The 26,050-nt window shown below is 41.8% G+C and overlaps 1 protein-coding gene across 1 annotated transcript; it reads left to right on the forward strand.

Annotated features, from left to right (window-relative positions):
• The first annotated feature begins 335 nt into the window (after positions 1–335).
• Positions 336–25,903, forward strand: phip (PHIP subunit of CUL4-Ring ligase complex). The gene is made up of 40 exons (XM_077552872.1): positions 336–560; positions 692–750; positions 839–868; positions 1,003–1,062; positions 3,946–4,096; positions 4,262–4,360; positions 4,761–4,921; positions 6,522–6,743; positions 6,958–7,058; positions 7,972–8,042; positions 8,161–8,261; positions 8,466–8,506; positions 8,744–8,842; positions 9,282–9,438; positions 9,712–9,846; positions 10,415–10,543; positions 10,635–10,860; positions 12,381–12,551; positions 12,806–12,990; positions 13,116–13,217; positions 14,677–14,817; positions 14,885–14,982; positions 15,080–15,287; positions 15,375–15,485; positions 15,838–15,945; positions 16,308–16,432; positions 16,541–16,623; positions 16,695–16,806; positions 16,999–17,060; positions 17,135–17,290; positions 18,175–18,295; positions 18,371–18,496; positions 18,654–18,729; positions 18,805–18,864; positions 19,209–19,361; positions 19,780–19,932; positions 20,195–20,409; positions 20,478–20,704; positions 21,256–21,405; positions 21,636–25,903. The coding sequence occupies exons 1-40, from the start codon at positions 521–523 to the stop codon at positions 22,367–22,369; spliced, it is 5,559 nt and encodes a 1,852-aa protein (XP_077408998.1). The 5' UTR covers positions 336–520; the 3' UTR covers positions 22,370–25,903.
• The last annotated feature ends 147 nt before the right edge of the window (positions 25,904–26,050 follow it).

Here is a 26,050-nt window from a genome sequence, read left to right on the forward strand (position 1 = left end):
ATTAATGGTCAATCGTTACTTATTAACCCGTCAAACGTCGTCTGGTTGTGAAGTATCGAGCACTTTGAAGTAAATTCTCTCTTCCTCGAGTAGGTTGCCATTACAACCTACTCTCACAGTGGCCTATGCGTGCCGTGAAACACACCGCTGATATCCCTCCGCCGATGGCTCGCGTTTTCCCCTTTCGAGGGGGAGGGGGATATGGATAAAAACGCTCACATGGGATAAACATTTTATCACTAAAATAAACGTTTCCCCTTCATATAAACGTGTGTCTGCTCATCTTTTGCGTCCCCGTCATTTGCGTCGCTGCTTGGCGGGCAAACCCACCCAGGAGGCACTAGACTCGTCGCCGCGCGGAGGAGCACAGTGAGCGGAGGCGAGCCGGGCCTGTTTTCGAGCGCCTGAATGGAGGCAGCCTCTTCCTGGTGGATAAACAGTGACAGCTACAGGGCAGCCACCGACACCCAGCGGCCCGGCTCCGGCTCCGGCGCTGCCCCCGCCGAAGCACGCCGAAAACATGGCTTCAGACAGGCCGCACATCGCGCAGTTGACTTCTGGTGAGTAGCGGAGCTCGGGGAGCGGGCCGAGGTTGTCGTTTATGTCCCCCCTTCTCCCTCCCCGCGATCGGCAGCCCTCTTGTAACGCAGCTCCCCTGTTCCTCTTCTCTCTTCCCTCCGACCCACACCAGAGCTCTACTTCCTAATCGCCCGCTTTCTCGAAGCTGGACCGTGCCAGGAAGCAGCCGAGGTTGGTGTTTTGAGAATTTCGGGGTTCATTTGGAGCACATCAAGGCGGCCATGAGGCGTCATGTTGTCTTTTTTTAATCCATTTTCAGACGCTGATAAGGGAGGTGGAGGATAAGGAGGTAAGTGGAGTGGAGAGATGCGCGGGCGCTACAATGTTGTTCCTTTTTGCTTCACCACTCGTGGACATGTCTTTAAACAACTGTTTTTATGATGATAACACTTAAAAATGTTTGGTGTGTGTCTTCGTGTTTAGCTGTTGCCCAAGAGGGTGGACTGGACCGGGCAGGAGCACCCCGGGACGTATGACAATTTGGTAAGGGGGTTTCTCTCTTTTGCAGGGAGAAAGTTTCACACGGCAACTTTACGAATTGAATTTCCCGCATTTTTTCCCCCATGCAAGCAGCAAAAGACATTATAATGTTGTTTTTTTCCAAAATGAAAATAATAGGCCTTAGATGATGATTTCTAGGAGGGGGGTCAGGACCTGACATCATCACCCAGGTGGTGTCCCACGCAAGTCCTAAAAGGGGAAAGTGGAGTTTTAACGCGGCGGAATTGTTGCTACGTCACGAGTGTTGTGGGTGCAGGCAGGCAGGCAGGCAGGCTGGACTGGAGCAGAGGCTCTCACTCTCGCTCACTTACAGCCTGCTCCATACTTACAACACTCCTCCTCGGCTGCAAACTGGATTATTTGACTCGTTCTTAAATTCAGTTCATATTTGGATTAAATATGGATTAGCAGATGCCACTCAACAGGAAAAAAAGAAAGGCAGAAAGATGTTGTTGGATTATTATCATTTTTTCCCTGGAGGTTTTATTTTGGACATGGAGATGGGAGGTAATGTGCAACTCTTATTTACTTATTTTTGTTTCTGTATTATTATACTCATTAGAATCCATGAAGGGGGAAATTAGGCTCACGCTGCTGTTGGACACAACACGCAGAACCTGATCACACGCAGGCATGCAATGCAATGCGAGGCTAGATGTCAAGAGTGAAACCACTTTCACTCTGACACAACCTAATTGTGCTGTCGGTGCCTTGCTCAAGGGCACCTCGACAGTAGTCCAGACGCGTGTCTCTCCAACAACTAGTTGTCATTTTTTGTTTAATAACACAGCAGGACTTGGACCGTGACCCTCAGGTTCCCAACGCCATGTCCTTACAAATGAGATAATGCCAACTATTTGCATATGGACAAATATTGCAACTAATTAATGTGCGCATTATGCTAATTAAAAGCACATAAGCAAGCTTTAGGGGGTTTTACAGAATGGAGAAAATGCACTTATCCCCATGTGGTTGACTACATTTACCAATGAGCTATACATGTGCAATGCACATATTTTGGTATTAAATCATATTTAATCAATACTATTAATTTTGTTTTGGATGATTTTTCTTTCACGGATATTTGTTTTGCACTAACACATGAACATTATATATCTATACACGGGATTAAAGTATGTGAAAGTGTAATGTTAATGGAATGAAACATATTATGAAGCATATTTGTATGACTGCACGTGCTCTCGTTCGTTTGCTCCCTGCGTGCCCCTCCCACCACCTGTCAATCAAAGCCTGATTATATTATTCGCTTGGGGGGAAATAGCCCAAATGCTTTTATTTTTTAAGAAAATATGTATATATTTTTTGTGACATGGACATTGTTTTTTTTTTGTTACTTTTTTTAGTTCGTTTAGTAGTAATATTATTTTGTTGTTGTTATTACTCCCAAGTTGATTGTGCATTGATGGTGGAAGGATAGTGATGAGAATTAATTACCATTATTAATTAGGAGTAATTAGTTAAGACGCCTAATTACATGGAATACACATTTTGCATTATTACGCTATGAAAATGTTTTTGATGAGCCATCTTGACAGTGTTTGATTTTTTTAAATCGGCGCTGTGCTGCATGGAAAATGACAGTTATGAAGATAGTTTCTTTTGCACTTATGTGTAGGGAGCCATTATCTGCAGAGAAAATGATCAATCTGTATGCGTCAGTGTGTGTGTGCGCGCTCTCATTGTGATATGCTGATCACGTCTCCTGTACCAGCAATGATGTTGGCTGTAATTATGAGCAGCCATTAATTGTGCGTGCGTTCGTGTGTGCGAGTGTGTGTTGCACATGCTGTTAATGCACTGATAAGAGAATGGACAAGGTGTGGGTGTGTGCACATGCATCTTGCATTTCATTATTTAAATGTGTGCAGTTCTGCACAGGTCAAGAGACCCTGTAGAATGAAGCCAAAATCTCTATTCGTTGTCTCTTGTTTCAAAAGAAAATGTTCGGAATCCTTGTTAAACACATTTCACGGTGCCACTCTAGTGCAGAAGCAGTAGTGCTGTTTGACGGGTACAAAAATATTTTATTGATTTGTAATAATGTATGCAGTATAAAATAAAATGTACATTTGTTTATTTACTAAATACACACGAACATATTTAATTAAATGCAATCTTCTTTTGATTTATGGATAATTTTTGCTTTGTATATAAGTTGGGTGCACGTTTGCTAAATGAAGTATTATTTTCTAGATACAGAATTAGTTCATGTTCTGTATAATGTATATTATATATTATGTTTCTTGTTTCTTCACTCCTGGTGAATTGTCAGGTTCCCAATGGAATGAGTCCCTGGAATTCCATAAAATGTTTGGACTTTTTCATTTTCATGCTTGACTACATGACTCATTTTTGTTGTTGTTTGTTAGAGACGGCTTAACCTGCTTTTAATTATTATATAAAATTAAATTTCTTCTCCTTTGATTATAATGTAACAATTGCATCTATTGCTCCATCTCTTATGTCGAAAAAGAAAAATAATCTTTTGGAATCAGTTTTATGTGCAAATGCAAATTGTTTTATTTAATTTTCTTGAATGTTCTGTTGAAATTTATTCAAAAGTCAAATTGAAAAATTCTTTGTAAATATCATGTATGTGTGTTTATCACACTCATTTTGTGTTCAAGTTGGCTTACATGATGCACTCCATTAAGTTTCTGTAATATTTTTTTCTGGCAGCCTATACTAAATGAATTGGCTTCTGAAAATTTATTTTTAAGTTTCCACTTTCCAGGGATGTGTCATAGGGACACTTTTGTTGATGCACAACGTTGTGGAGTGTTTTGATGTAGTTGCCCATCTTAACTGTGCATATGTGTTGTTGTTATTATTCTTATTATTTAGGTGAAGCTGTACCGCCACATCAGTCCTGAGCACCTGCTGCACGTGTGCTCCAGAGTGTGTCCTCTGCTGGAGCGGGATGTCCCAGCCAGCGTGCCAGGACTCACCAGCCTGCTGGGGGCGGGCCGACAGAATCTCCTGCGCACCAGCAAAAGTGAGCCGGCAACATCTAATGCTTAAGTTATCCATATAGTGTGCAGAAAAGTCTGAAGTGGGGGGGGGAAAAGTTACTAATAAGTTGTCGTTCCACTAGTGTGCTCTAATAGCTTTACTTACCTTATTTTCATTTTTACACCTCTTTGTTTTTGTTGTCATCCAGGTTGCAAGCATGTGGTATGGAAGGGTTCAGCGCTGGCGGCGCTTCACTGCGGCCGGCCACCAGAGCCTCCCATCATCTACGGGAGCCCCGCCAACATCGGTAAAGAACACCTGTGATTTTGTTCCATTTACGACAGTTAGTTTTCACTGACGGTATACAGGGAACCACATTTATAGCAGGTGGGGAGAATAAGCTGCAGACCAACTCGCAATAGGTGAAAATCCAAAGCTGTACGACATCTGTTAGAAAAGTTCCGCAATTGGTGTCGCAAATGATTAATTCAAAAACAGCCCTTAAACATGCTTTACTATGGACTGTTTTTGCTTATATGAAGCTGTAAACACGCACACATTCCAAATGACTGGCCAAACTATTCCACTTAAGTAAACTTGTTCCCATCTCTTTGCCACAATGTTTTCAGTGTAAACAATACTAGGTTTAATTCTGGAAGGAAGCCATGCATCCTTGCATAAATGTTTCTCTCTACTCGTGGATCCAGTGGAGACCAGCCACGGCCGGCGGCTGAACGGTTCTTACCGCCTGCGCCAGCTCGTTCCCACCGCGGTGTATCAGCACATGAAGATGCATAAGAGGATCCTGGGACACCTTTCTTCAGTCTACTGCGTCACCTTTGACAGGACGGGACGACGCATATTCACCGTAAGTCAGCCATGTGCGTGTTTGTGTAGTTGTGAAGGGTAGCAAAATAACACTATATATATTATTTTTATTATTATTTTTTTTTATTTTATTTTTTTTATTTTTTTTTTTTGGATGATATTTTTGGTAGGTTGGATCTATTGTCAAAAGTTGTATAGGGCACCAAAACAACAGTTTTGAGAATGAAAGCTACGATTGATGCCAAATTAGCAGACTTTTGGCAATGTGTTGTATTTGTGTAGTTCGAGTTTCAGAAGTTAAGTAGGCCACCAAAATAACAGATCTGACTTTTGCCACTTTTGGAAGCCTTGTACTTTTGTGTCTCCATTGTCAAAAATTGTGAAAGGTACAAAAGTAACTGATTCATCCTGTACCCATTGCTTTTACTGCAAGGTTTATTTGTTTGTGTGTCTTCAGATTAAGGGCAGTAAAATAACAAATCGGTGCTGTACAGCATTTTGCGTGCACCTCTATATCAGAATTTGGCCGAAAATTTTGGCCATTGTGTTTGTGTGGTATCAATGTCAAAAGTTGTATAGGGTACCTAACAGATCTGAAGTTCTGGACTGTACCAAATTTGAAAGCCTTGCTTTTTTTTTTTTTTGTGGCTCTATGGTCAAACTGGTGTTTTTGTGTCGTGATCATGAAAAGATTTTAAGGATACTAAAACAGACCATAACACATTTTTGCACACTCCATTTTAGGGGTTCAAATGTCATTGCACCATGGGTTCCTTGTCAAAAGTGTGCATTTATTTCATCATTGTTGCCTTGTAGTTATCCGACTTTTATTTAATCTTTATTTAATGCTGTCTGCATCCATTTGCAGCGTTCACGTCCTAAAATGTCTAAAAATGGCTACGGAGCGTGAAGGAGGGGGTTGGTCAGGGGTGCAGGGGCGGGTACCAGATTGACTCCTCTGTTATATCTCTTTGCGCTTGTACATTTCCTGGGCTCGCTCGCATTCGCCGTCTCTTTCTTCTACTCCCGTGTGGCCCCTCCTTTGTTCAGCTCCCTAACACCGCACTCCCTCCCCTTTTCTCTTTTCCCGCGTTTCCTCTTCACAAGTGGAGAGCGAGAGTGTTTCCTCGGAGGCACTTGCTGGATAAATGCCAGAATTAACATTCATCCTCTGGCTCCTTCACTCCCTCCCCCGCCCGCCCGCCCGCTTCCGGTTTGCAGTCTCTTTTGATCATCATATTTTTTTATATCTTTTTACCTTGTGACGGACATGCTGATTATTTTTCCTTGACTGTTCATTTAAAGCAGTTGTAAGCTATTGATGCTCTCATACAGGTGACCTAATAAAGTGGTGCCTTGTGGTGCGAGTGACCCAACATACATAAAAAAATTAATATATATTTTTTTACATATGAGCCGTTGTTTGGATGATTTCAAAATAACTTATCAGCATTATTGTGGTTTAGGGCTGTCACAAAAAATATTTTTAGAATCAGTTAATCCATCGATTACCCTAGTAATCGGCATATCCCCTTTTTTAATGACGACCAATTTTTGTGGTCGACTTAACCGAGTTAGCCGAATTTTCCCCCCCAGCCCCATTCTGATGTATCGTCTGCTTTCTCCGGCTTCGACTTCAGGGTTCCGATGACTGCCTGGTGAAGATATGGAGCACGGACAGCGGGTGTCTGCTGGCGACGTTGCGCGGGCACGCCGCCGAGATCTCCGACATGGCGGTGAGCCACGAGAACGCCATGATCGCCGCCGGCTCGTGCGACAAGACCATCCGCGTGTGGTGCTTGCAGACGTGCGCCCCGCTAGCTGTGCTGGAGGGCCACGCCGCATCCATCACGTCCTTACAGGTGAGGAGAGTCACCTTCTTCTGCTGTATAGTGTGAAAATAATTCATATAAGGATTTACTGAATGAGTGGGGCAGAACTAAAAAAAATAAAAATGTATTTGATCTCTATTGCTGACTTTCGCCTGTTGCTAGTGAGTCTTCCTTGAATACAACATATTGTATATTATAGTGATCATGATTTCAGGTTGTTATGATAAACTGCTTGTGTTTGCAGTTTTCTCCTCTGTGTAGCGGCTCCAAGCGCTACCTGTCCTCCACGGGTGCTGACGGCACCATCTGTTTCTGGCAGTGGGACGCACGCACACTCAAGTTTGGGTGAGACACAGCTGCCATTGAAAAGAGTGCACTTAGGAATTCTTTATTGTACATAAATAATGATATTGTTAAGAGCATATGGACTGTACAGTATAGTGGAAGCTCTAGAGTTGAACACAATTTGTCATTTTCCCCATAGGAAATAAATGTGCATAAAACGAATTCATCTGTTCCAGGGCCAGCCTTTTATTAAAACACTCTTGTTATTTTGTGGGTCAAATTGAAGTTAAAAACTCTAGAAAAAATATTGGCGAAATGTAAGAAAATTAAATTAAAGTTATTCATTTAATTGACACTGTATATTAAGTAAATTGTTTTTTTTTTTCAGCTGCTAAAATACAAAATTATATATATATATATATATATATATATATATATATATATATTAGTCACAGACAAAAGGAGAAAAATGTAAGCAATAAATATTAAGACTTAAAAAGACAGTGAGACATAGAGTGGCATTTTATAATGGTGATTACATTAATTTGTCCAATATTCACAACAAAAACTTAATTCTAGTAGTTGCACTAAATATCGAATGAGTAGTCTGTAATTGTAAAGGTGATTCTTATTTATTTTATTTTTTTGTCATGGTTCAAACTGCAGTGAGTCACATTGATCCGTGACCATTTTAAGTCACAATTTAACATTCAGAACTCTCATACAATTCCAATGAGACAACTACAGCTGCTGTATAATAAAAATAAAGTAAAACTAGTCATACTTTGGTGGGATCAGGTGGGAGTTTGATACCAACTGAGTGTTTTATAGATATTGCCCGATAGCAGATGCTAGTTTATTAATGATCTATTGCTCATATTAGTTAAGTCCTATTTCCTGTTCAATGGCTGTCATGGCAATTTCCCATCATTGCTACACTTCTTTAGTGACCTCATCTTTTCTTTGCATCCAGTCAGAGACCTAGTAAGTTCACTGAGCGTTCCAGACCCGGCGTCCAGATGATGTGCTCCTCCTTCAGTGCAGGTGAACGCAACAAACAGCAACAACAACAACAACAACAAATGACACCATCTGGACATTGTACACTATGAGATGACTTCAAAATATCAAATAAAGTAGAACGTAATTTGTTTGCGTACAGGTGGGATGTTCCTGGCGACAGGAAGCACGGATCACATCATCAGAGTGTACTACTTTGGCTCAGGACAACCAGAGAAGATCTCAGAACTGGAGTCCCATACAGTCAGTAAATCAATTGAACACTGTTTTTATGCCGTATCGGGGCCTTTGCCGATACCGGTATCGGAACAACACTAGTAGTGGTCATTATGTGTTCATGTAGTAAAGAATTTGTATCTATAAGAGCAGACGCCACTATGTGAGGAAATGCCATGATTTGGTAAGATGTCCTACTCACACTGGGCTCTATATTTTTTTGTTTACTAGGACAAAGTTGACAGCATCCAGTTCTCACACTGCAGTGACCGGTAAGTTTGTGTGTCAAGGGAGTTTGTTTGCAAATACTGCAGTTTGTTATTATGGAAGCTCTTTGTGTTGTAATTAACTGACTTGTCAGCACAGTAGAAATGCTGCCTTCACTCTGTAACTCTGGGATTAATACATGAACTGCATTCACAGTAATTCTTTAATGAGGTGTTAACGTTTTTTTTTGTGTGTTTTTTTGCATTAATGTGTGTGTGTTTATTTATTGTATTTTTTGTTAGCTTTGTGAGTGGCAGCAGGGACGGCACAGCGCGCATCTGGCAGCTGCAGCCTCAAGGCTGGAGGAGCATCCTGCTAGACATGCAGACCAAATTGCCAGGGTACGTATGCACTGTATAGTACTCTGAACCTCTGCTTTTTCTTTCATTCGAAACTCCATAGATGAGCTAACGGACATTAGCATAGATTTTACGGTAACTATAAACCAATAAATACCTGCAACCTCGCTCTAAATTACACTGAATCTCTTCCAGTAGACCTCAGTGTTGCCTGGCATGTCCTGGCACAACAGGATTCTTAACGTTCATAATTCTAAATTCGTATTTGTCTGTGTTTGTTAAAAAACTATTAAGAATCTGCGGTATAACGAGGTTGCAAACTATGAACGGCAATCAGCTGTACTGTGTTCGCCAATGTCGTGTGCAAAAACTCGATTGATTTAGGCGATAAAGCACACTTTTTTTTTTCTTTTTTTTTTTAGCTACCTTATCATGATGAGTAATTGATTTGCAATATTTGCACTTGGGGCCTTTCCTGTAGGAAGTACAACCCGCCACCGCTGGAAGACAAGGTGACTAAGCTAAAGGTCACCATGGTAGCGTGGGATCGCCACGATGGCACGGTGATTACGGCAGCCAACAACCTGACGCTGAAGGTCTGGAATTCCATCAGCGGGAACCTGGTTCACGTCCTGATGGTACGTTTGGCCGGTACATGAACACAATGTAAATATGAAATATTTAGATATACGGTAAATATTTGGTAGGAAGTTTGTTTTTGAAGACCATAAAAAAACACCTCCCTAACACTCCTGCCCAGGGCCCTAACAACTGTCTGTGCACAGTCAGCCCAGTACATTTACATAAACCGCTGTCAACTTGTAACCGACACTGGTAAAAAAATAAATAAATACGCGACACGGCGCGACGTAGGAATGTTTCACTTCAATGTGGGCATTTCATCTGGACAGGGTCACGAGGACGAGGTGTTTGTCCTGGAGCCGCACCCCTTCGATCCCCGCATCCTGTTCTCGGCGGGACATGACGGGAATTGTATCGTATGGGACCTGGCCAGAGGCGTCAAGATCCGATCCTACTTCAACATGGTGAGCTGGCGCTGGGGGGGGGGGGGGGGGGGGGGATCTGCATTGCATTTCTTCTTTGTCCTTCTCACATGTGGTGCAGATGTTTTACTTCAATTCTGGTGTCTGGGGCTGCATGAATAAAATAATACACTTAGTGATGGTATGTACACCGGCACCAAACACATTTTGGGTAGAAATTGATGGAAGGATTAGTAAAATATTTTAAGTACGGTAAGTGTCTAAAAACTGATTTTTAGGTATACAGGGGTGCCTTGAGATATGAGTTTAATTCATTTATATCACCAAGCTCTTAACTCAAAGTACATGTATCTCAAATAGGCGCTTATTTGTTATCCAAATTAGTTTTGCATTGTGTTAGCATTAAATTAAACTGACTTATTTAAAGCAACGCTATGCTGTTTTGTTTTTTGTTGCATACAGAGTAAAAAGTAAAACCGTGTCAAATAAATCACGCAAGGGACTTTCTGTGGCGACACATGACGGCACGAGCTGAAAATGGCAACATTTGTGAGACCTTTACTTCATTGTGGCGTACCTAATAAACTGACGAGTGTCTACATCCCCCTAGATCGAGGGTCAGGGGCACGGGGCGTTATTTGACTGCAAGTGTAGCCCGGATGGGCAACATTTTGCCGCCACCGACTCCCACGGTCACCTGCTCATCTTTGGCTTCGGCTCCAGCGGAAGGTATGACAAGGTAAGGTCGCGTGCGTACACATACACACGCATACACACACACACGCGCATGTAATGATGTCACCTGACTTCATTGATCTGCAATGTTCTAGATCGCTGACCAGATGTTTTTCCACACCGACTACCGGCCCTTAATCCGCGACGCCAACAACTACGTGCTGGATGAGCAGACCCAGCAGGCGCCTCACCTCATGCCGCCCCCCTTCCTGGTGGATGTGGATGGCAACCCCCATCCACCCCGATACCAGCGGCTGGTGCCTGGCCGGGAGGGCTGCCGTGACGAGCAGCTCATCCCGCAGATGGGCGTCACCTCCTCGGGTACGAGTGTGATGTCACCTGTTGTGTTGGTTTGTTTCCAGAACAACAGTTTTAAAGGATTGTTGGGCAATGTATGACATACTTTGTTCTTTAATCCTGCCCGCTGACCATTTACATTAAGGTCATTCATATCAATTAATTGATCTACCTTTGCCTATAATTTGTTCATTTAAAATATATTTATTCAATTTTTACTTTTAAAATTGTTTTTTTTTTTTAAATTTCATTAAAACCTCTTCAGACCCATAGATGGTAGCAGTGGACATGACATATTCACGTGTCTAAACCAATAAAACGGATAATTTGGATGATGTCAACACTTGTGGTTCATAATGGACCCGACCATACAGTATGCCACGGAAAAGGCGGGACTTCCGGGTTTTCACCCATCAACTTGGTTTCTGTTTCCGGTTATGGCGTAATTGGCCGCGTCCCAATGCTCACACGAGTAGTTTTATACTGCAATGACATTTGTGCCAACGGGCGGGTGAAATTACTGTAGGCGCGTTTGTTGCGTGGACGCGATGATGTGCGTGCAATATATGTCCGCATTAGTTGTAATTAGTAGGATTTATTGCATGAGGCTTTTTCAAGATAGGTGATCAATGAGAGAAGATGAACGTTTAAAATGTTACACGTCACACTTTTGCCGGAAGTGCGTGGAGGTGGAAAGCCAGTATTGGGACCTAGCCAATAGTAACCGGAAACATTATTGCTGTGTGTTTTACGGAAGTCGGAAGTCCGTGGCATCTATTTAGTTGGATCTTAACTAACCAATCACAATCGCAAGTTGATGTTCATGTTAAAAATGTTGCATGTAAGCTTGGCAAATTTACAACACGTTACAGCCATATTATTATAACGACTAAAACATGAGCTAACCCCCCCTCCTCCAAAAAAGACATGCTCCTATGTGGAAGAAGAGTCAAAATCAGCACACAAAAAAAGAAATTTTGCCCAGCAGAAAAAATGCATGTATGAAGGGGTTAAATAATTGGTTGAATAATCGAATTAAAAAAAGATTCCACATAAAATAAACAATTTTAGATTTCATTTTACTTTTCTTTTCTTTTTTTCAAGTAACCAATGTTAATCATTTTACTAAATATGAATAACCATTTAAAATGAGCATTAGATGTTTTTTTCACATTTAATATTTTTTAAATATTAACTGAACTGAAGAAAAAAATTATCTAATCAAAATTCATGAGATACATGAATATATATATTTTTTTTACAACACATTAAGATGTTTTGTGGTATCAGTCAAAGCAGCTGGACCGAAAGATACCATTGTAATCCTCTGCCAAGGCAAGACATTATCCCTCTTTTTATGTGCTTAACGAGATGGTTTTAGGGGAACAACTACACTATAATGTCAATTAACAAGCCACTTGATGCTACTTACTGACTGAACATAATTAAGAGATAATTAAAAGGGCCAGTGAAACAAACTCCAAAGTTGGATTCTACATATTCATTCTCAATTATTTATTTTTATGGCTGTTTTTGTTTACCAGGCTTGAACCAAGTGGTTAGCGAGCAAGCGGTGGATGGCTCCAGTCCTCTGGATACCATGATCCAGAGATTACAACAGGAACAGGACCAGAGGCGGGGCTCCAATGAGACACCTGCTGCTACAGCGCCTGCTGCCGCTGCCGCTGTTACCACAAGCTCCCGAGTCGGCAGAGGTATTCATGCTTTGTGAATTAGTTCTTAGGCTAACTTTTTTTCTCAACTGACTTATCTCCTTTAGAAAAATTCAATCTTATATTTTAACCTTGATGTTGGTCTTCCTAAGGCTTATGCATTTTTCAGAATGGATCTTAAAGATGACTTACTTCTAACAACCCCCAATTCCAATGTTCCTTCAAAGCTTCAACTTGACTGTGCCACACCACGTTTACAACCATCACAAATATCTTCTACCTTTTTGATCCTTCAGGGTCTGTGGGTTCTCCGACAGAGGTGCACTCGCCGCCCAACGTGGGCCTCCGTCGCAGTGGGCAGATCGAGGGTGTGCGGCAGATGCACAGCAATGCGCCCCGCAGCCAGATGGCCACCGAGGGAGACTTGGTGGCGTGGAGCCGCCGGGTGCTCGTACCTGAGCTGGAGGACGCTTCCATCCGGTAATAAACTGCAACGGTTGTAACGCCAACAGTTTATTTAGCCTCAGTGCGGTTTACTGTATAGTTTGCTTGTACTGTGGATGTTTGTGTGCTGACTATGTGTGTGTCTGTTTTGGTCATGTAGGAAAACAGGTGAACTGGCGAGAGGCCAAAGGGGAAGAGGAAATCAACATTTACCAGTCGGAACGCAGGAGACGCACCATCCACTCCCTGCCCAAGGAGAGCAGAGTAAGACTTTTAAGTCAAGACACCTTTTGTTTTTTTTACTTTCAAAGTAATAGACAAATGCTACAATGGCACTCTGTTGAGCACAGACCTCCACCAAGGCCCAACCATGTTAATTTGACTCCCCACCAAAGTGTACTTTCATATTTATTTACTTGTGAAGAAAAAAAATACAATTATCAATATACAGTGGTACCTTCGGCTCACGAACGCTTCAGCTCACGAACTTTTCGCCTCACGAACATTAAATTCGCGAGCATTTTGTCTCGGCTGACGAACTAGTTTTCGGCGGACGAACCAAATCTCGCGACACGAGAAATCACGAGAAGCTGACGCAGTTCGTCGCCCCCTTTGTTTGAGTGCGGACGTGCTTTGTGTTCGGTAGACATTTTGGAGTACTTTTGGAGTGTACTTTTGCTACCATGGGACCGAAAAAGACCCCACAAAAGGCTAGTGTTTAAGCCTAAGAAGACATTGAAGAAAATTACGGTCGAGCAGAAGAAGGAGATCATCGACAAACACGAACGAGGTGCGCGTTTGTCCAGCATCAAGTGAGAGAGCATCAAGACCATGTTAGCAAAGTGGAGTGATGTGCAGGATTTTGTCGAACAGTACCATTCAGAAAAGACTGTGGCTATGAGAATCATCAACATGATGAATGATAATGTGATGCCTCAGTTTCGTAAGACCTTACAACTCAGAAAGCAACAGGTGTCAATTAAGAGGTTTTTAGTCAGCAACAAGGATAAAGAGTCTCCTAAGAAGCAAAGAAGAGAAGCCACACCGGAGGACTCTCCTTCCAAACAGTAACTCCCTCCCTCCCTCCTCCTCCTCCCACTCCATTCCATCAAGCCTTCAACTACTGTATCATCACAAAGGCAAGTTGCAAGTTTTGCAAATAAAAAACACTTTATTATACAGTACAGTGTATTTCTTTAATTACAATACAATAGCACATTTATTATACATAAAATAAGGTATATTTTGAGTGTAGTTTTTAAGGCTTTTTTAGTAGAAAATTGTGTTTTATGGGGACCTGGGAACGGATTATTCTCATTTCAATGGTTTCCTATGGGAAATACTTGTTTGGAAGACGAACTTTTCGGCTCGCATACTCTCTGTGGGAACCAATTAAGTTCGTGAGCCAAGGTACCACTGTAGGCATTTTTTTTTTTATATCTTCAAGGATGCCTTTTTGTTTCCCCGAATTTCACTAAAATGGCTTCCTTCCTGCATTAGCCTTTTCACAAGTAACACCCATTCTGTACTTGTTTGGCTCCAATAGAACCACAAAATCCCCCCCAACCCCCCCCCCCCCCCCAAAAAAAAAAAAAACACACTCACCTTGACCAAGGTCTGTCTACCTTGCCTCATTTCTCACAACCTGATTACTATCCTATTAATGTTTTTTAATGGACGGAGTCACACTGGCGTCACCTTTTTGATAATTATCGACTCGCAGGTTCATCCAACTTCGGATGGCATGGCTGACGAGGGGAGGCGGAGTCAGGGTAACCACGGTTACCAGACCCGGGCGGCCGTGGAGGAGACTAGCCGCCAGAGTGCTGAGGCGGCCGACGACGACGACAACAGCATCTCAGAGGTAGAACACACACACATTAAGGAGAAAATCCAGATTGTGTGAACTGTCTTGGCGTGTGTGTTATCAGGGCGAGACAGAGGTGAGGCAGATTAACGGACACTCATCAGAAGAAGAGAAGGATGAGAAGCAAAAAGAGCCGTGGCCTGATGATCACAGCAGTTCAAGGTATGGCTCAGTGATATGTCCTTAAAATTAGATATCAGATTTTGTTTTCACAAAATTCCAATTTCCTGTATTAATCATTGTTGCCTTGTCCGCACAGCGACTACTCCAGCGACTACTCGGATTGGACGGCCGACGCAGGCATCAACTTGGAGCCGCCCAAGAAAAGCGTGAAGGTGAAGAAGAAGAGCAGCAGCTCAGAAGAGGACGGCGACAAGAAGCGCGACCCCAAGAAAGAACGCAAGAAGGACAAAGCCGACAAGGACGGTGCAATACCAAAGAAGACGAAGCCAAAGGAGAAGAGGAAGGTTTGTCATTAAAAAAAATATATATATAGCATCAAGAATAAAAACTTAAATGTGATTTGTTAGAAAATGAAGTATGCTCTCTGGCAGAGGGCAGAGTTTCAGGAGCAAGGGCTGACTTTGGAGGAGTGGCTTCCCTCTTCCTGGATCACGGACCTGCTTCCCAGGAGATGTCCTTATATTCCACAGATGGGAGACGAGGTATTTAATAGCCGCTAGGGAGATGCGGGCTTTAATTAGAGTACTTTTTTTCCCTTTCTTTGAGAGGTCATGATTTTTTTCTTTCCAATATAGCACTTTTTTTCCCCCAATTTAGCACTTACAAAAGTCACTGTTTAGCTAGTTTGCATAGCTACTAATGTAGGTACACACTCGCATTTCCTCAAAATATTATCCTCAGCTGCAGAGAGTACCACACCTGCATTTATACGAATGCTTTAACAAGTAATAATTAGTTTTTCTTCCAATGGTGTTTTGTTTGGCCTAAGGCTTTTAATTCATTTGCAGGTGCATTGGATCTTTGTAAGTAGACTGTGTGTGTGTGTTTGTGCAGTTGTACTACTTCCGTCAGGGCCATGAGGCGTATGTGGAGATGGCCAAACAAAAGAAAATTTACAGCATCAACCCTAAGAAGCAACCCTGGCACAAGATGGAGCTGCGGGTAAGGGTAGATTAAAATAGTAACACAAAAAAAAGTATTACTTTCCTATCAAATTGTTTAAATGTAGCTCTTATTTCAGGTCTAAATGTGGCAATACACGTTAAACTACTCACAATGTATATTGGCCTATATCAGGCCACTTAATTGTTTCCTTTCATTGTTTTATTGACTGAAACTTGTCGATTGAGTAACAGTAGTGAGGTTTTTAGCATAGAATTAGCAAATCCATGAAATACAGCCACACGGAATACATAATATATAAAAAGCATTTCTAAAATAGTTAAGTTCATCATATTTCATGGTGACGTCTAATGATGATAAGGAGTGTGTATAATGTGTTCGTTTTGTTTTTTGCATGTCAGGAGCAGGAACTGATTAAGATCGTCGGGATGAAGTATGAGGTGGGCTTGCCTACATTATGCTGCCTCAAACTGGCCTTCCTGGACCCGGACACGGGCAAACTGACTGGAGGATCCTTCTCCATGAAGTAAAGATCCTGCTCTGTCCCTCTAATTCCGCCATTTAAAAAAAAAAATATATATATATATATATATATATATATATAATAATTTCATATGATATTTTTTTGTCACAGGTACCATGACATGCCAGACGTCATCGACTTCCTGGTACTGCGGCAGCAGTTTGACAATGCCAGGAAGCGGCAGTGGACTATTGGTAAGGTATCAACATTGCAGTATTTGTTATAGTGAAGCGGATGCACTTCAAGCGCGATCTCCTGTGTGCAGGTGACAGGTTTCGCTCTGTGATCGACGACGCCTGGTGGTTCGGCACCATCGAGAGTCACGAGCCGTATCAGTCGCAGTACCAGGACAGCCTCTTTCTATGCTACAATGTCTGGTAGGTAAACATTTTCATTTCATTATGTATGATGGAGAGTGTTTAGGCAGCATGGTGGCCCGACATTCAAAGGTCTTAAATTTAGTGTCACCCATCTGAAAAAGGTTGTGCATTATGGAATATATTCTGAAAAAGATATTTTAAAACCCGCATTGTATAAACTTGTTGCTAACACTTCTTCTGTGGTTCCAGCTGGGATAACGGCGACACGGAGAAGATGAGTCCGTGGGATATGGAGCTCATTCCTGATGAGGGTGAGTCCTTGTAACACAAAAAACAAATCTTCTTGTAAGTCTCGCTTTTCAAAATGGCGTGCTCTCTTCCTCAGCGTCCTTCCCGGACGAGTTGGGCACGAGTGTCCCGCTCACGGAGGAGGAGCATCGCGAGCTCCTGTACGTGCCGCTGGATGGCGAATGGGGATGTCGCACGCGTGCCGATGAGTGCGAGCGCATCATCAAAGCCATCGACCAGCTGTGCACCCTGGGTAGGATATCATCATCATCTACATCGTCATCACAGTTCTCATTCCGCCTTACCTCATTCCATCTGTGTCATGCAAAACAAAGCTGCTTCTTGTAAACGTGTCAGCATGGTGAGGTCATCAGCATGATAGAATGGCTGCAGTGTTGCTTTAACTCACTGTGTGATGTGTAGTGAAGCCCTCTTTATTGATAGGGAGAAGAGGTTTTTACTTTCTGGACCTGGCTTTGTTATCTCTGTGTAAAGGTTAGGAGATTTGACTTTATGAAGAGGCCTGCAGTGGCTTTAGTGATGCCGCTCCTTTGCTTGAAAACTGCTCCAATGGCGCCCTCTCATGACTTTTTGGTGAAAACTTGCAGGTCCATTCTAATTTAATCCCCAATATTCAAAATGTGTTTATCTTTTTTGGTTTGTTTGTTTTTTTACTAACTCCACAAGTGGTCAACACAAGGACGTGAAAACAGAAGTAAACAGTAATGCAAATATTTTTACATTGTACTTTATAGCATTTTTTATTTTTTTTAGCCTGGGCTGGCTAATCACCACCATTGATTTTAATGAGGGTAACTTCCACTTTACGCCACTGGTCGCCATAGGCAATTTTTGCACTTACGATGGGCACACTTTATCATATAGCATAATTACATTATATTTAATGGTCATGCTTTCACTTTTTTAAAATATTTATTTGTGTTGTTTGTGCAGTGGCTGTATATACGTCACCATTAACACACATAGATTTGTATCCAAAAGACGAATAAGAAATTTGATTCCATCTGTGTTTGGAGTTGTCACATGAATCATGCAGTTGAAATCAAGCCTTAAGGGCTGTCGCTGGCACATACTTGATTGTTTAGTCGAACACAAACCGTTTTTGTTTGTTTTCAGACATTGCGGCACCGTTTGCTTTCCCGGTGGACCTTCAAGCGTACCCCACTTATTGCACGGTGGTGGCTTACGTCACGGACCTCAGCACCATACGCCAAAGGCTGGTCAATCGCTTTTACAGGTATCTGATTGTGAGTTTGTGTTTGTGATAGGATTGAGTACAATGGGTTATAGCGTGCGCACTCTCTGGCTTTAGACGACTGTCGTCGCTGATGTGGGAAGTTCGTTACGTGGAGCACAACGCGCAAACGTTTAACGAGCCGGGCTCCTTCATCGTCACCACTGCCAAGTTTGTCTCTGACCTCATGCTGCAGTTCATCAAGTGAGTAGGGTGTCCACTAGCTTCTTTCCCAGCCTTTTTAACTAATCAAAAACACGTGCATATTAATTATTTAATGGATGGATGGTTATTTTATTTATTTAATTAAACTTTATTTTATGATGCCCATAAAATAGAAATTTTGTTTTTCCATTCTCAGGGACCAAAGTGTGACAGATGTAATGCCGCTCTATAAAACCCTAAAGAAAGCCACCTTCTCTGACTCTGAAGATGAGGTGAGTTCCTCAAAGCATCAACTAAATACAAATTTAGTATATGAATGAACAGTAATGTTTTTGTTGCCCGTGTAGGATGAGGAGGAGGAAGACGAGGACACGAGTACGCCAGGAACCTCCACACAAAAACACAAGGTCTTGTAAAAGACAGTTACAACATGAAATGAACCAAAAAATTTTGAAAAAAATTCAAACATTTGACACAAAAGAGGAAGTAGCAGTTACAGTTCAGTAGTATGTAATTTTTAATTGCGTACAGTCTTGAAAACGGTTTGTCATTAGTTAAATTTCGATTTTTAATAGACAATTTTTATTTACCTTTTTTTTTTGTTTCTTGACAGATTTTTCCCCTTTATTAAAGCACACAAAATATTTTTCCGAAGTGGTACTTGATAATTAAAAAGTTTTAAGAACTGCTCATCTAAACCATGCCTGAGTTTGTTTTGTCTCGTCGTTTGTGATGGCGATGTCATCCGTAGGAGCGGCGTTCAACGCGGCGGATTCTGCGCACGCGACCGCCCTCGTATGACCCTCAGGCGTGGCGAGGATGCTGCAAGGAGCTGCTAGACCTCATCTTCCAGTGCGAGGACTCTGAGCCCTTCAGAGAACCCGTGGACCTGCAAGAGTATCCGGTACGCACAATATGCTTTATTTGGTGATTATATAAGGACTGGCAAAAGCAGAGTACTGCACAATATATTGATATTTTGATAAATAAGGATAATAGGACAATGCGGTGATGATGTGGTAATTGTATACATTTGAAAAAACAAACATGTCTGTTTGTGTGCCAAATGATTAAATAGTCAATCGCAGCTAGATAAATAACCAGATGAGATTTTGTAAAATCTTACATTAGGTATTCTAGCACCCCCTGTTGCTGAGGCATGCACATCACAGCCTGACGATGTTATTATTTATTTATTTTCCATGTGGGCAAAAGCTGTTTATTTTTTTACTCAAGTGTGTAAGATATCCATTATGTGGTGTTGGTGCGTGTGTATTATGAATGGCCATTCACTAATCTTAAATCCACTGTTACTGTGCCAGGATTACCTCCAGATCGTAGACTCTCCAATGGATTTTGGCACTGTCCTCACCACACTGACTGCAGGCAAATACCAGACGCCCATCCAGCTCTGCAAGGATGTGCGCCTCATCTTCAGCAACTCCAAAGCGTACACGCCCAGTAAGAAGTCCAGGGTGAGAGAAGCACACACACACACACACACACACACGCTCACACAATAGTAATGCAGCCTCATTTCAGGAATTAATTCACAAACCAAAGTAATGTTTCCCACTGAAATGAATGCAATAAAATTAATGTGTTCCAGCACCCGTATGAAATTTTTTGTTGTTTTTCTGAATGTAGTTGAAAGTAATCAGGGCAATAGTGCAATCTAAAATCCAAAGTGAATACACAATTTTCAAGCCCTTTGACCCTCCCTTTGTGTATGTTCAGATCTACAGCATGAGTCTGAGGCTGTCTGCGCTCTTCGAGGAGCACATGAGCTCCATCCTGGCTGACTACCAAGCCATCCACGGCCTAACGGACAAGCTGACCAGACGGACAACCGAACGCCACGCCCGACACGCCACCCCTGACCAGCGACCCACACGACACAACGTCAAGAGGCGTCGCCGTAGCGAGTCTCCCCCCAGCAGCGCAGCGTCCAGGTACAACTACATAACCTGCTAGTCCTCCAGTTTCAACATCAGTCATGTGACCCTCCCTCTGTTCGTAGCCCAGAGAGGAAGAGACGCGTCTCGTCACGAGTGACCAGCAGGCGGGAGCCGTCGCCGCCTCCCTCACGGCCCCCCTCCCTGAGACAGAACCTCCCCCCGAAACACACGCCTCCGCTGCTCAACGGGAAGACAGACACGCCGGCAGTGGGGCGCACACGCAGCGCTGCGAGACACTTTGCACACTCGCCACCACCGTCGGCATCTGCGCATAATGCCAGCGCTACAGGTCAGATCACCTACAATTTTCGGTTTTTGTTTTAAATGTTCTTTTGGATTTAAAAAAAGACAGAAAGAAAAATCACAAAATTTGTCGAATAACTTCATTATTTGAATGTTAGTAGTTGGATAAAAAAAAAAATAATCTAAAATGTTCAGTTTCATGAATATAATAATTTTTGACATATTATTTTTGTGCCATCTTAGATTTATTATTAGGTTTTATTTAAATTTAATTCACAAGTTGCAAATCTTGAATTGGTGGGGTGGCGTTTTTCCCCCTCCCAAAATACTTTGGAGGTTGTTTTCTCTTCTCTTTCTCTTCTTTATTTTTTTATTTTTTACATACATTATGTTTTTAATCATTATTTAAAAAGATCAATCAATCGTTTGCCCCCCCATATTTATTTCCCCCCCATTTGTTCAAATAAAGTATATATTAAACACAAATTTTTCTGAAAATGTGTTTGAGGAAAACTATATTAAAAATGGGACATTTAAAAATTATACTGACGTTTTTGTGTGTCTTGATTATTTGATTATACTTTTTCTCCAAACTAGAGTCGACTCGATCGCTGAGAACACACAACTTTGCTTCCGCCTCCATGCCACCTGCAGCAGCTGAGAGGACGACGCCCTCCCCGGGCGTGGAAGGTGGCGTGACGGGAAGCATTCGGCGGAAACCTAGGACGCCTGTGAGACGAAGATCAGGTAATGTTAGTGCGGATCATCATTTGCAAATAAAAACTTTTGTTGTTATTTATATCCAATCAAAAAAAAAATCTGTTCTCAGTTTTCATTTTATTTGTTTGATCAACAGCCCCCCCCCATCCCCCTAAAAAAAATCTACATTTGGAATTGGTTATATATATTTGTGTATATCTCTTGTGTTGGATGTGATTTTCTAAAACACGCCTTCTGTGTGTCACTTCCCCTCCCAGGGTCTCCTGAAAGCCCCCCCTCCCAGAGTACAGCCCACCTGAACGGCCACAGCTCTCACTTGACCGCCGCAGTGGGAAGGAGGGGACGGAAATCCCGAGCGGACCCACCGGCGAGCCCTCCGGCAGACCTGCCATCTCCGACTAGCCCCTCCAGGAGGCGCGGTCGCCCCCCGGGCAAGAAACGAGGCAGGAAGAGCAAAACGGATCGTGCCAGTCCCGCTCTTGATGACGACCTTGACCAATCCACCGGTGACGAGGGTGGTGCATCAGCAGCAATCACGTTGGACTCTAGCACGCCGAAAAAGAGGGGCCGACCGCGGTCCCTCAGAACTGAGGAGGTAACACCGCCGCCTCCTCCCCCTCCCCCTCCTCCTCCTCCTCCTCCTCCTCCTCCTAACCCTGCGGAGACCCCTGAACCTTCGCCGCTGAGAAGGAGCAGCCGGCGAGCTCACGAGGACATCACATCTGCACCACGGACGCTTAGAGGCACTCGGAGGGATGGGGCGGCGGACCACCAGGAGGATGAGGATGAGGAGGAGGGCGAGGACGATGCAGGGGGCTCCATGCGCACCCGTAACCAGGGGCGACGTTCAGCCTGGTATGTGGAGGACGACTCTGAAGAGGAGCAGAGGCAGCTGCTCTTTGAGGACTCCTCCATCACCTTCGGAACCTCCTCCAAGGGACGCGTACGCAAGCTGACAGAGAAGGCCAAGGCCAACCTGATTGGCTGGTAGCCTGACACACACACACACACACACACACACACACACACACAAGCAAGCCCCTTTCACACGGCCAATTAAAGATGGCTATGGTTTTTTCTTCTTTTTTTTTAAGGACAGTCTAGATTAAATTTGCTGTAAATGTTTTTGGACAAATAAGTCCAAATGTTTCAATTTTCTTAAATATTTCTTATTTTATTTGTGTTGTTTTAAAGAGAAGAAAAGGAAAGACAGATAAGTTACATTTTCTGAAAATTTATTTGGGATTAAAAAAACAAAAGCGTAATTTATACATTCAAAACAAATCAAAGAATCATGACAAAAGATAATTTGGGGGATTTGTCATTTTACCCCTACACCATTTTTCATAAATAAAATAAAAAATGTAAAAAAAAAAGGGGGGGGAAATGATTCAGACAAAAAAAACACAATTTTTAGAAAATAAGTTTTTATGCAAGACTGAAGATTTTTATATTCATCATTAAAAGTTACGTCTGACATGCGACAATTTTGCCGCAGCGCTGTGTGCAAGGGGCTGCACGCACGCACACGCTCGTTGGCTCAGCTGCTGCTAATCCAAGCTGTGCCCCACTCCCTCCCTCCCTCCCTCCTCGAGTATTGGTCCATGTTGGACCCCCTCCCGCATTCTCCTTTGTCTCAGTACTTGAAAGAAAAGCCGCTTGCTTTATGGAACTGTACCGTCTCCAGTGGGTGGATGGGGTCATATATGCCCACTTGAGCCCAGAACGTTTCCCCGTCCCCAAAGGTTGTTTTTATACACCAACACCCAAGCCCACCCCACCCTATCCCCTTCTTTTCTTTTCTTTTTTTTTTGGTTTTAAACATTTGTACATGATGCTTCGCCCTCTGCTGGAAGTCTTACATGTTGCTGTCCAATGAAAAGCATGACTCTCTATATATTTGTGTCCAAAAATTCTACACCACACATTTTTTTCCTCCAGCTTTTTAGCCAAAAATGTTTTTTTTAATGATACTAATAAAAACTTTTGCAGATGGAATGCTTTACAGTGGACAACACAAATATAAAAATGAGTGTGTGATTCATCTCGATCCAATAAAAAATAGTTTTCTAAAATTATTTTTAAAATATGAGTATGTGTGCTGTCCAATGAAAATTATTTATTTATGAATTTGTGATTTAAATATTAATCCAGCCCAGTTGTGCCAATCATGAATTTTTGTGATTTAATTTTTCTCGTGAAAAGAGAACATTTGGGCATATGGTTTATGTTCAATGAAAAATATGTACAAAAATATTTTTTGGGAATTTGCAATTTTGTGATTTAAAAAAAATATATATATAATATCCAAATAATCAAAATATGTAATTCTATTATTTTATAGCATGAATGACAATTGGGCAAAATCATTCATATAATATTTGTTAAATCACAAATTAGACGTGATTTTTCTTAGCCATATCACAAAATTTGTTTTAGTAATTGTTTTTCATGAAACACAGGAAAACTTGCAGTAATATGCTCTTCATTGGACAGCAACATAAACATGTTTGCATCCCTGTCCAATGGGAAAAAAGTAGGTTCTCCTAAAAATTATTGGATTTAAGAAGCAAAAAAACAAACACATTTTTTTTTCCAGTAAAAGCTCACAAAATGTGTAAATACTTATTTTCCATTCGACAAGGACGAAATGGATGCGTGTGCTGAAAAACCAAAAGTTGTACCTTTTTACTGGTAATGTTGGTCAGAAGGGTTCTATTATGTTTTTTTTTTGTGTTGTCAACATGGACGAAAGAGCTCATGTATGCCGTACTGCATTAGCAATGTGCCTTTGTGTTTGGTGTGTGTGTGTGTGTGTGTGGGAGAGACAGACAAAAGTTGTGTATTTATTCGATCATGTGACTCATATCACATAACCAACACTATAGCCACATGCCACCCTGCACAGCTTCTTCGCAATGTGCGTTTTACTGTATTTTTTATTTTATTTGTAAGTGTTGTAACCACCCACAACATATATACAGATATATATTTTTAAAGCAAATTGGGTCAAATTGGCAAGTGTTGGTGTGCGTTGATGAACCTTGTCGGGATCTTTTTAAGGGGTCACTAAGATTTCATCACTTGGTCAGGCTGGATTCGTGACAAACAAAATGGCCGCCCTCCTCTTCCATTGTCCTAACATACCTGTGTCAGATTATTGATGTTATGGACACACTCGTACAATGTTAAATTGTAGTCCGGAATTTTGATTGACAGACCCTGAGAGTGCTGTATGATGCATGCTGTGGTCTAAAGTGTCACCTTACGTGACGCAGTGGAACCTGTAAATGTCCCATTTTTCTGTTTCCAGATAGGAAAGTAGGACTTGGTGATATGACCTTTGAAAACCCCCAAAACATGTCAGATTTGGTACCAGGCAAATTAGACATTAATATTTATTTAAGAGATTTTAAACAGTCATGACTCCCGAGAGGTCCAAAAAGTCGCCAAATATAACGACCAGCTTGCTATATTGTCGACGCTGCCTGTGCTTTTATAAGGTAGCTCATCTCAGTTTGCAACTGTGTTGTTAGTTTAAGCAGTAAACATCAGCGGACACAGACTGAACTATTGCCACTGCTAAAAAAAAAATAATAATAATAATTTTTAATGGCCCAGGTGAATACATTTTAATTAATTAATAACCCAGCTTTATCAGAAAAAAATCTCTTAATGGTTCAAACTTTTGGCTTCATAAAACCCTTAGTCATGCTAGAGGCAATTACAATTTATATATTGCAAGTGTAAAAATGACAACAAATGCTGCTCTCACGAATGACTGCAAGGGAGGAGGTGAGTCTCTTCACATTAACACTGTTATGAAAGTTCCCATCCTTATTCTTATTGTCGTTTTAGCTTTATTGTACCGAGCAACCAGGACGTGGTACAAGTTCCACTTCCTGTTCTATGGTCTTTCAAAAAAAAATAAAAATTCTGATGTCCCCCTGCAACCTGTTAACTTTAGAGGTTCCACTGTATATTTGATATAAGAATCTGGTTCCCTCAAATATGCCGCTGATTTGAACACACTGGACATTAGCTGCTGCATCATCATCATGCTGATTATTGTGGAATCAACTCATTGCTGCTTCGCTTTTAGAATGTGTCAAATAATATTTTTTTTTTCATCCCAAATGACCTTCTCACAACTCCTGTTTTCTGCATAAATGTCATGAATGCATTATATTTATAGTATTTGCTACCGTCCGAGTCCTAACACATTAGAAACGATCTTCAAGGGGCCTTAAAGAGATGCGGGGTTTTACGAGCGTGCGTGCGTGCGTGTGTGAGAAAGAGCATTTCCAGTTGTCAAAGAGGGCGTGGCATGAAGGGATAGACTTCTGTTTCACATGTCTTTGTTAGTTTGGATACTTTTTATATAAATATATTAATGATATCAACAAGTGAAAAAAAAGCCTAAAGGTAGAATGTATGTATACGTTTGTGTGTAGGCAAAGTACAGCTGTCCTGTTAGGTGGTACACACAATATTTTAAAAGAAATAAAACAGTTGTGTTTCTGTATATGCTTCTTATTACTTCATTTCATAACAATGTGTTTTTGCTAGTTAAAATTGGCTGTAACACATTTTGCGCTGACTCAAACAATTAACAATGTCATCAAGGGCCAGTGATGAATCTGCAATGTGATTGGTCAAAGAGTGCTCATGG

This window comes from Vanacampus margaritifer, chromosome 19 (assembly GCF_051991255.1).
Source record: "Vanacampus margaritifer isolate UIUO_Vmar chromosome 19, RoL_Vmar_1.0, whole genome shotgun sequence".
NCBI classification, from domain to species: Eukaryota; Metazoa; Chordata; class Actinopteri; order Syngnathiformes; family Syngnathidae; genus Vanacampus; species Vanacampus margaritifer.